Here is a 12101-nt window from a genome sequence, read left to right as displayed (position 1 = left end):
GGCACTGTGCCAAACACTTTAAATGCATTATATAATATCTTCTTAAAATAACCTTATGAAATAAGTGTTATTATCTCTGTTTTATAATTGAGAAACATCAGATAGCAAATGGCCGTGCCAGATTCAAATCCAAGTTGCTCAGCTAAGACTCTCCTATTTTTATGGCACTTTTTAATTCCCAAAGAATTGTCACAGGTGTTCTCCTGACTGGTCTTCACAAGCCTTGAGAGGTGAGCGAGGCAGGGATTTTTCTCCAGATTTAACAGAGGGGGAAAAAAAACAACCAGAGGAAGAAAATTAAGCTTAGAAAACTGATGCATTTAAGATTTTCAGGCAGTAAGAGACAGATGAGACTTGACCTCAGACCTCCTGACTTTGTTTCTGCTCCCCATGTGTACTGAGGACACCTTTTGTCTTCCTCTTCTCCTGAGAGTAGAGTGTTTGACTCCAGCCTTTCTGGCTTTTTGCTCAGGAGAAGCTGCCTGGTTTATGGAAATTGGGGCAGGTAGAAATCAGGGAGCCTTTGGATTTCTCTACTCTTAAAAAGCTGGAAGTTTCTAATATAGACTTTATTTGTAAAGCCATCCCTTACCCTGGATTCTCTGTTGTTTTCCCTCAGTTCTATGTCCACTTTTCCCCATCAAATCTGTCTATGCACTGGACAATTCCTGCAGGCACCACCCACTTGGATGACTTCACTCTTCTGATTACTATAATAGCTAGTTTTTTAATTTCAAGGCGCTCAGCCCTGGTACACCTTAAAATTGCCTGGGTGCTGGGTGCATTCTCACATATCACTGGTGCAGATAAGGCACCTGTGGGACAGAATTTGGCAATATCTAGTGAATTTATCCTTTACCCAGCAATCCTTCTAAGGATCTATTCCAAAGACACACTGGCAAAAGTATGAAAGAGATGTCCATAACGATATCCATTGTGGCATTACTTGCAATAGCAAAAATTAAAAACAACTCAAACATCCATCAGTAGGGGATTAGTAGGATAGGTGTGGTACACCTTGGCAGTGGAATACTTCTCAGTAACGCTAGAGAATGAGAATGTACACTACTGTAGAATGACTCCAGGACATATTGTGTAGTAAAGTAAAAACATACGAGGTGGAAAAAAAGTGTACAGTTCTCTTATTTAAGAAAACAAGTAAAAGACAGTCAATGTTCACAATTCAGAAGACTTAATTTTATTATTAAGATATTAATACTGCCCATATTGATCTGCAGATTCAGTGGAACCCTTATCAAAATTCCAGCTGGCTTTTTTGCAGAAATTGACAAGTTGATCTTAAAATCCATATGGAAATAAAAAGACACCTAGAGTTGCCAAAACAATCTTTAAAAGGCAGAAAAAAGTTGGAAGGCTCACACTTCTAATTTCATAACTTTAAACAAAGCTACCATAATCGAGACTATGTGCTACTGGCATAAGAATAGATAATCGAGTAGAATTATGAGTCCAGAAATAAATCCATGTGTCTGTCATCAGCTGATTTTCAGCAAATGCCAAGAGCATTTAGTGTTTTTTCAACAAATGATACTGGGGCAACTGGATATCTATATGCAAAAGAATGAAGTTGTACACCTTAATTCTAAATGTAACAGACTTGAATGTAAGAGCCAAAACTTTAAAACTCTTAGAAGAAAACAGGTATAAATCTTTCTGACCTTAAGTTAGGCAGAACCTTGTTAGACATGAAACTGAAAGCACAAGTGACAGAATAAAAAATAGATAAATTGAACTTCATCAAAATTAAAAAACTTTTGTACGTTTAAGGACACTATTAAAGTGAGAAAATAGCCCATAGAATGGGAGAAAATATTTGCAAATTATTTATCTGATAAGGGATTTGATTTAAAAATGAACAAAAGAGGATCCCTGGGTGGCGCAGCGGTTTGGCGCCTGCCTTTGGCCCAGGGCGCGATCCTGGAGACCCGGGATCGAATCCCACGTCGGGCTCCCGGGTCATGGAGCCTGCTTCTCCCTCTGCCTATGTTTCTGCCTCTCTCTCTCTCTCTCTCTCTCTCTCTCTGTGACTATCATAAATTAAAAAAAAAAAATGAACAAAAGATGTAAATAGCTGTTTCTCCAAAGATGATGGACACATGGTTAACAAGCAAATGACAAGACATTCAACATCACCAGCCATCAGGGAAACCCAAACCCAAACCCCCATGACATATCACTTCATTAACACACTAGAATGGCTATAATCAAAAGACCCTCAGCCCTGTATTGAGGATGTGGAAAAAATGGAGACTCATATACTGTTGGTGGGATGTAAAGTATTGCAGCCACTTTGGGAAACAGGCGACTGGTTCCTCAAAAGTTAAACAGCATGACCATATGACTCAGCAATTCCACCTCTAGGGGTATACCCAAGAGAGATGAAAACAGTTATCCATATAAAGACTTATACATGGCTGTTCATAGCATTATTCATAATAGTCAAAAAGTGGAAACAACCCAAATGTCTGTCAGCTGATGAATTGATAAATAAAATGTGGTATATCCATAAAATGGAATACTACTTTGCAATAAAAAGAATGAGTGTTTAATACATGGCTCCAGCATGGATGAACTTTGAAAACGTTATGCTAAGTGAAAGAAGCCAGTCACAAAAGACGATATATTGTAGAGCTCCATTTATGTGCAATATTTTAAATAAGCAGATTCATAGAGATAGGAAGTAGATTAATGTTCTTGTGGGCGGATGGGTGGATTGAGGGTCATGGAAAGTGATTGCTGATGGGTTGGGGGTTTCTTTGTGGGGTGAAGAAAATTCTAAAAATCAGTTGTAGTGGATGGTTGCACAGCTCTAAATATACTAAAATCCACTAAATCAGTTAAATGGATATGATATGTACATTGTATCTTGATAAAGTGGTTTTATTTTTAAATTATTTTTAATAAAGCAGTTTTAAAAAATCAGGTGATGGAAATGTATGTACATATCCACTGGAAAAAAAAAAGGAAAGTGTTTTAAAAGTACCTGGGATTTGCTTGAATCAGGTATGGTAAGATATGCAGACAAGAAAATGACTGTCATGAAGGAGGGAGTTTCTGTTTACAGTTGTCTAGAAATGAGGCAGGGCACATCATAGGTCAGCATGGGGTCAGTCAAGATGCTGTGAGAGCAAGGGGGAAATGTGGGCAGAAGCCTGTATTCTGGTTTCCATGGGAAAGCAAAGCAGGGCTGGGTCAACAAATTTAGGATTGCCTAGTTTGAATAACCTCAACAGGCTCTGGGGTATAGGAGCTGTCTCTAGTTGTCTTTACCTAGCTGTGGGGTGGTAAGTGGCCCATTCAAGTTGGGGTATGGGCTTTGGACTCATCAGTTTGCATTTGAAATTTGTGCTCACTGGAAGGGCTGCCTTGCAAGGTGAGCTAATTCGGAGAGGCCAATGTCAGCAAGGCTATAGTTGTCAAAGCATCAGATACAGAAAATAAAAAGGCATGATTTTTTTTTAGATTACCAAGTATATATTTTGAGGAGATTTTTTAAGAAGTGAAATAAATGCTTATGAAGCAGTCAAGATACCTCAGTTCTGTGGAGATACTCTTTCCAAAAACAAGCCAATTTTGTGGCTTAACTTTTCTTCAGAATATTGTTTTACATTCTCTTGAAATCACGAGTTTTTAGTGCCTGTAACTCACGTTCCATGGGATGGCTAGATTTTGAATCTGAGCACTCATTTCAATTACCAATCAGGGACAGTTTTTCCTTTTTGTTTTATATCCCCCACCTAATAATTTTTAAGCAAATCCCAGCTAGTACACTATTTTACCCACAGATACTGCCAAGTGAATCTCTAGAAACTAATTCCTTTACTTTTTTTTTTTTTAAGGTTTTATTTACTTATTCATGGGAGAGACAGAGAAGTGGAGAAATAGGTAGAGGGAGAAGCAGGCTCCCATGGGGAGCCTGATGCGGACTCTATCCCAGGACCCCAGGATCACGCCCTGAGCCAAAGGCAGATGCTCAACCGCTGAGCCACGCAGGTGTCCCTAATTCCTTTACTTTTTTTTTCTTTTTTAAGATTTTATTTATTCATAGAGAGAGAGAGAGAGAGGCGGAGACACAGGCAGAGGGAGAAGCGGGCTCCATGCAGGGAGCCCGCTGTGGGACTCGATCTGGGTCTCCAGGATCATATACTCCGGGCTGCAGGCGGTGCTAAACCGCTGCGCCACCGGGGCTGCCCCCCCCCCCCCTTTTTTAAAGATTTCATTTATTCACCCATAAGAGAGAGAGAGGCAGAGACACAGGCAGAGGGAGAAGCAGGCTCCACGCAGGAAGCCCGACACGGGACTTGATCCCGGGTCTCCAGGATCAGGCCCCAGGCGGAAGGTGGCACCAAACTGCTGAGCCACCAGGGCTGCCCCCCCCCCCCCTTTTTAAAGATTCCTTTACTTTTAAACATAACTATAGTTCTGTATCTAAAATAAGTAAATATAATACTTTAATATCAAATTTTTAGTCTGTTCAGATATCTTACATGTTTATCAATTTGCTTGACTCAAAATCCAAATATCCCATGTATTGTGAATCCTTGATAAATCTTTTAAAATTTCTTTTATTCAGTAAGTGCTCACTTTGTCTTTTCCCTTGGAGCTATTTTGTAATGAAGGACTGAACTCATTTGTCCTTAATTTCCCACAGTCTGGCTTTGCATACTCTCACATAGTAGGTTCCTCTTCCCTATAAGTACTATTAATTTTGTAGTTATTTCTAGTAAGTAGATTCATATGACTTGTTTTTCCTTAAATAATTTCATTACTAAAAGTGTTTTACATACAGAAAAAGAGACAAAAGTTTAATGAAACTCCATTGCTCATCACCCAATTTGTTTCATCTGTAATCCCACTTGGATTTAGAAACAGATTTTAGACATCAAATATATCTCTAAGTAATGACTCCAAAAATAAAAACACAGCACCATAATTACAACTAAAATTTTTAAATTCGTTAATATAAAATAGTTCAGTCACTGCTCACAATGCAATTGCTTTAATAATTATTTTCAAGGTGCATTTGAATTCAGATTTAGAGGTTCATGAAATCTAAGTCTTGGGTGTTAAGAGTTGTGAGTTTTAAAATTAATATTTTAAATTGATGCAAAATATTTACATGAGTCTGTGGACAAATATATAAAATGAGGTACTGTATGTACACAAGGCGGTTCTACCCCTTTTTTAAATTTTATTTTTTAAAGATTTTATTTATTTTTGCGAGAGAGCATGTGCATGTGTGAGCACCTGTGTGCATGCATGAGTTGGGGAGGGGCAGAGGAGAGGGAGAAGCAGACTCCTTGCTGAACAGGGAGCCTGATGCCGGATTCCATCCCAGGACCCTGGGATCATGACCTGAGCTGAAGGCAGATGCTTAACTGACTGAATCAGCCAGGTGCCCGAGGTTCTACCTTTTGTCCATTAGTTTCCATTCTATTTTTTTTTTAAGATTTTATTTATTTATTCATGAGAGGCACAGAGAGAGAGAGAGAGACAGAGACAGAGAGACAGAGACACAGGCGGAGGAAGAAGCAGGCTCCATGCTGGGGGAGAGAGAGAGAGACAGAGACACAGGCAGAGGGAGAAGCAGGCTCCATGCTGGGAACCTGACATGGGACTGGATCCCAGGTCTCCAGGATCACACCCTGGGCCAAAGGCAGCACTAAACCTCTGAGCCACCTGGGCTACCCTAGTTTCCATTCTAAATTCTTGCTTTTAGAGTTTTATTTTTTCAGGTGTTTCTGTTTTTGTTTTTGTTTTAATTTTACGGTTTCTCCTTCCTGATAAACTGTGCCAATCTACCCCTACTCTGCACTGGTACTCTGGACTTTTCCCCATCCTAGCACCGTTCCTAAGAGCTCACTCATAATAGGTCTTCCTCCTTGCTTTTCTTCCCTCCTTCCCTAAAAAGACATGATTAATACAGAAGGTAAACAAAAGGTTTAAGTAACCTTAAATAAGGTGAAGAAGATGGGAATGTTTTTAAAAATAAAATTGACTTTGGAATTGTACAAATACATCATTATAAAACAAAATTAATATCAAAAAAGTTCTTTAAAAAGGAAAATAAATGCTTAATCTAGTAGGTGACATACCACACAGAGAGGAACAGTTCCAAGTGATTCTTAATCTGTCATCAGTCAGCAGTTGGAGGTGTTGTTACAGCTGTTTTGAGACTTTTATGTGTATAGTGTAGGATAGAGCAAATAAATAGTTATGGTGATTATGCTGAGGACTAGGACTTTTGGTGTGGGGAAAAAGGAGATTCGGATAGAAAAACTTACAAGGTTAACCCAAAACTTTGTGTTTTAAATTTGAATTGTAAGTATTCGTATAAACTCACCATGTAATTTATCTTAAAACTGAAACAAAAGTAAAAACTTCATTTCTAGCTCTATTTAAAGAAAAAGCCTAGAAACAGTATAGCAGTGAGCAGGCCTAGAGCTCAGATAGCCACTTGTAAAATCCATCTCTTAATAAAACAATGGGGGCTCTTTGGAGAGTTGACTGACTCCCAAGTCTGTATAAGATGAAAATGAAACATTTTGTCATACCAGATAGAGAAGTTATGAAGTTCTACTTGAGTCATGTCAAAAGAACTCAGAAACCGCCCTCAAAAGGTTTCTACTAGCTGAAGGAGAAGATTTGAGTATCATAAGGATAGTTCCTGCAATGAATTGATACACATCAATAAGTATTTAATATGTTTCATTTCATATGTTTATGACTATGTTTAAATTCATGAATTCATAATGATAACGAAACTCATCCATCACTTTGAGGATGCTGGAGAACCATCTCATTATTCAGAGTAACCACATAGTGGATGAAGAGTTTTTCTGAAAAGGAATAGTCTGGCTAATAAAAATAGAATACCTGGGGCATCTGGATGGCTCAGTCGGTTAAAAGCATCTGACTCTTGGTTTTGGCTCAGGTCGTTATCTCTGGGTTTTGAGATTGGGTTCCATACTCAGAGGGCAGTCGGCTGGAGATCCCCCATCCCCACCCCTCCATGCGTACTCTTTCTCTCTCATAAATAAATCTTAGAAAAAAAATACCACCATTTTGCAACCTCTAAGGAATTAATGACTAAGCAGTGACCATCAGTATCTGCTAATACACACACACACACACAAACCTTTATATTCACCCAAAAACTTGTACATGAATGTTCAGGGCAGCATTTTTCAATCTCAAAGTGGAAACAGCCCAAATGTCTATCACCTGATGAATAGATACACTGATAAACTGTGATGTATCCCTTTAATCCAATATTGTTCAATTATAAAAAGAAATGAAGTACCGATATATACTACAACATGGATGAATTTTGACAAACATTATGCTAAATGAAAAAGGGTAGTCACAAAAATACCCATGTATTGGGACGCCTGGGTGGCTCCCTGCCTGGAGCCTGCTTCTCCTTCTGCCTATGTCTCTCCCTATCTCTTGTGAATAAGTAAAACCTTTTAAAAAATAAAAATAACCCCACTATTGTATGAATCAATTTATATGAAGTGTCCAGAATAGGCAAATTTATAGAAACAAAAGAGATTAATGATTGTCAGAGGATGAGAGGAGTTTGGAAAGAGACATGGGAAATGACCGCTAGTGGGTAAGGATTTGTTTGTGGGTTGATGAAAATGTTTTAGAGTTGATTGTGGTGATGGTTGTACAACTCTGTAAATATACTAAAACCTACTGAATTGTACACTTTAAATGGATGAATTGTATGGTATATGAATTATATCTCAGTAAAGCTATTATTAAAAAAGGAAAGAAAAAAAAAAGGAAAGAATATGTTACACTGATACCCATGCTTCAGCTTCACCTAGCACTATTCAGGATCATTGGAAGGAAAGTTGCCTAGGTGATTCTGATGTAACTACCATATTAGAAAGTTAGCTTCAAGGATTGTTAAAAGAGAGGCCAGATTATCTTATTTACCTGGTAACCTGAAGGAGAAGCCCCAGGGATGACATGCATTGTAGTTGACCTGTCTACATGAAAGAGACAAAAATCCATAATGAGGAACCCTCTGGGTGCACATCATCTATTTCTGTAGTACTTAGTAGAATGGAAATAAACACAAAGTCCTTTCTCTTCTCCAATAAGTCTGTTAGTTCAGGAGTAGAAATCTTAGGTGTGACAGCCATAGGTGTTAGGGTTACTTGTGTTGCCCAGTGGTCTAGCTTCTGAGTTACTCAGAGGGAATGTAAATTTTGTCAGTGGGATTTTTGATACTAAATTATAATCCAAAAGCATCTAATTCCCCTAAATTTTTTCCAGGGAGTGTTCTAGATACTAGTGAGACTGTGATTTTATTATTATTAACTGTATTATTCCCATCTCTCTGCAAAGCATTTATTAGGTGACAGGCTCCTGTATTACTGGACTGGGCAGCAGAAAGGGAACTTAAAAATGTGCTAGATATGTTAGGCTGTTAAAGAGAAGCCATGGAAAATTGGCCTTGGACTTGGTCTGACTGCCCTTTGCATATCATCGATGGTCCTAGACTTTTAGCTTCTTCAACTAATAAAGTTTGGACTGAAGCTTCTCAAATGTTGTGGTTCACTGTATCTGTCTTTACAGAAGCTGGGAATACAATATGGTGGTTAAGAGTTTGTGCTCTGGAGCCTAATGACCTGGCTCTGTCATTTCCTGGCTCTCTGACTTTGGATAAGTCAGTTAACTTCTTTGTACCTTTTATTCCCCCGTCTGTAAAAGAGAGATTGAGAATAGCATCTACTTTATGATTTTTACTGTAAAATATGGGGAGTAGTCTAGCCTATCATTTTACTGATATATTATCATTTTATTCTAGCAAGTTCTTCATTCTAACTCAGAATGATCAGAACTCTTATTACCGGGTACAATTTGTGTCTGTTATTCTGTGTAATAAATCTTATGGAGAGATAAAAAAAAAAAAAAAAACATATAAAAGTATCTGGGCAGTACGTAGGAATTTTTGGAAAAAAAAAAGTTTTGAAGTTTAACAATAAAAAAAATAGTCTGTGGTGTTTTATGAAGCATATTAGATGTCCTAATCCTGCTTTTTTTCTCCTTGCCCTATATCCTCATATAGATCTGTTCTCCTCGGTTCTCGGGGACTTGACATATCCCACATCTCCCAGCGATTGGAGAGTCTGAGTGCAGCCACCACCTTTGAGCCTCTTGAGCCTGTTAAGGACACAGACATCCAGGTAAGGGCTACCAGGTGCCAGTACTGCTGCAGGTAACCTTGAGTATGCAAACCAGGCTGAAGTCCCTGGTCTTTTGTTGACCAGCTGATTAGGAGTTCTAGATTTCTTTGTTAATTCTCTTCCTGAGATATTAAGAGAATGGGTGATTCAGCTTTGGAGGTATAGTGGGGAACATAGATTACTTTCAGAGTGCTCTGAGAGGCTGAATTTAGGAAAGCAGTTCCAACCTGCACTTCTTAGATTATTATAATTATGAGAACAGATTTTTCTTCCTTCCTTGGGCTTAATCCAAGGCACAGAGACATTAGTTTTAAGTTTGTCTTGCTTTCTTTGCTGGATCTCAAATAATTTTACTCTTCGTCTTCCACATTTCTTTTTTACAGCTTGCTTGTATTGGTTGGCAAAGAGCTGGGAAAAACTTAGAGTACTATTTACTGAAACCTACTCATCGATTTCTAGGAAGTATTTGGCCGCATTAGTGGCACCAGGAAATGGTCTAATAAAGCACTCTAGTCTCATTTAACCTAACATGCCACTGGCATAATTGATTGCTATTTTAATCTAATCAGAAACTGCTTTGTGTGTGTGGATGTGCACACACACATTGTTTTTTTTTTTTTAATTTTTATTATTTATTTATGATAGTCACAGAGAGAGAGAGGCAGAGACACAGGCAGAGGGAGAAGCAGGCTCCATGCACCGAGAGCCCGATGTGGGATTCGATCCCGGGTCTCCAGGATCAGGACCTGGGCCAAAGGCAGGCGCTAACCCGCTGCACCACCCAGGGATCCCCACACACACATTGTTAAAGGAAAAAACTTGTGACTCATTTAGTTTTAAGGAATTGGGGTGCTGTGTTCATGTTAGAGTGAAGGGGCAGTGAGCTGCCATTTTAATTGTTGATTTACCTTTGAAATGAAAGGAAACAGGTTCTAAGAAGGCAACGTTCTTTTTTTTTTTTTTTTTTTTAAGATTTATTTATTTATTCATGAGAGAGAGAGAGAGAGAGACAGAGACACAGGAGGAGAGAGAAGCAGCTCCATGCTGGGAGCCCGATGTGGGACTTGATTCCGGGACTCCAGGATGGCGCCCTGGGCCAAAGGCAGGCACTAAACCGCTGAGCCACCCAGGGATCCCCAGAAGGCAACATTCTACAGATAGTTACTAATTGTGTTATTACTTGGGCTCAGTTTGAATTAACTCTACTGTCTTCCCAAGAACTATTTTTATCCATCTAATGGCCATAGTCCTACATAGTCTCATAGTATTTATTCCAGTTCAACATAACTGAAAACCCTATGTTTGTATTGAGACTTAAATAACTGTCTTATTTAAGTAAATACTCATTATTTTTCCTGTTACTGATATGTTCCCATAGTCTCTAGGTCTTTTTTTTTTTTTAATTTTGTGTACTAAATTGTATTAACTTGTCACCTTAAGGATGCCATGAAATCTTAAAATGGCATGTATACTTAACTGTTTTTATTTTGTTTACTTTTAGCTGTCCTTTTTTTGTTGTTCCTTTTGTTTTACTGCTTGATACTCTGTAAACCAATACTTTTAACAAGGATGAGGTGAGCAAAAGGGATAGAGCTAAAAAATTTGAATAATCATGTATTTTGGGTAGTATCCCTAATAGTGGGGAAGAAATGGCACTCACTGAAAGGTTGGTTGTTTTTAATGTTTAAAATAGCAAATCCGTTATTTTTATTTTTTTAAAAAATTATTTATTTTCTTGGTGTGCGTACATGCAAGTGTAGGGGTAGGGGCAGAGGGGGACAATCTCAAGCAGACTCCTGCCCGAGCCCAACTGGAGGCTCAAGTCACACAACCCATGAGATCATGATCTGAGCTGAAACCAAGAGTCAGAGGTGACACTGACTGAACCACCCACATGCCCCCCGAAGAACTTGTTTATTTTTAAAACCAACTGTTTTTATTTTATTTAATTTATTTATTTATTTATTTATTTATTAAAGATTTTATTTATTCATTCATGATAGACATAGAGAGAGAGGCAGAGACACAGGCAGAGGGAGAAGCAGGCTCCATGCCGGGAGCCCGACACAGGACTCAGTCCCGGGACTCCAGGATCGTGCCCGGGACCAAAGGCAGGCGCCAAACCGCTGAGCCACCCAGGGATCCCCAAACCAACTGTTTTTAAATGTTCCTTGGCATATTTGTTATACATATTTGGAATTGTCAGTACACTTAGTGATGTACTTCATGAATTCCCTCTGATATGGTACTCCATTTTCTGCTTTGAGATATTGACAGGTTTATAAATGTATCAAGTCATGATCTTCTCTTCTAACCTTCTGTTTAATGCACGAACACTCCTTCAGCACCCCCATTAGATGGTTTCCTAGTAGTGCATGCTCAGTCACAGCAAAGAGAGTTTCTTAATTTGTAATGAGCATTGCTAAGAATTTTGGTCCTGTACCACAGGGAAATCTTTGAACTTTGAGAGGAAGGATGCTTACATTTTAAAATTTTACCTTTCAGGTTTTTCCAGAATAGCTTCAGAAATGCAAAATGGTCAGTCCAAGGTGACTTTTGATTAATTAGGAATTGATCATCTAGATCTAAAGTAAAGATTTAAGACTTTTTAGTTTTGGGGCATCTGGGTGGCTTGATCATTTAAGCGTCTCACTCTTGATTTTGGCTCAGGTCATGATCTCAGAGTTGTGAGATCAAGCCCCACTTTGGGCTCCATGCTGGATGTGGAACCTACTTAAGATTCTCTCTCTCTCTCTCTCTTTCTACCCTCCCACCCCCACTTTGGGGCACCTGGATGACTCAGTTGGTGTGAAGTCTGACTCTTGGTTTCGGCTCAGGTCATGATCTCAGGGTCCAGCGATCAAGCCCTGCATTGAT

General features: G+C 38.8%; 1 protein-coding gene across 1 annotated transcript in view; it reads left to right on the top strand.

The window, feature by feature from the left end:
* Positions 1–12101, top strand: part of NUP93 (nucleoporin 93) — a 108963-nt gene that overhangs the window by 22531 nt on the left and 74331 nt on the right. The window contains exon 3 of the mRNA XM_077898364.1: positions 9107–9224. Coding sequence (XP_077754490.1) covers positions 9107–9224 — 118 coding nt within the window. The remainder of the gene's footprint in view (positions 1–9106; positions 9225–12101) is intronic.

Source organism: Canis aureus, chromosome 5 (genome assembly GCF_053574225.1).
Source record: "Canis aureus isolate CA01 chromosome 5, VMU_Caureus_v.1.0, whole genome shotgun sequence".
In the NCBI taxonomy this organism is placed as follows: Eukaryota; Metazoa; Chordata; class Mammalia; order Carnivora; family Canidae; genus Canis; species Canis aureus.
The sequence above is the reverse complement of the archived record's forward strand: the minus strand, read 5'-3'. Positions and strand labels throughout refer to the sequence as shown.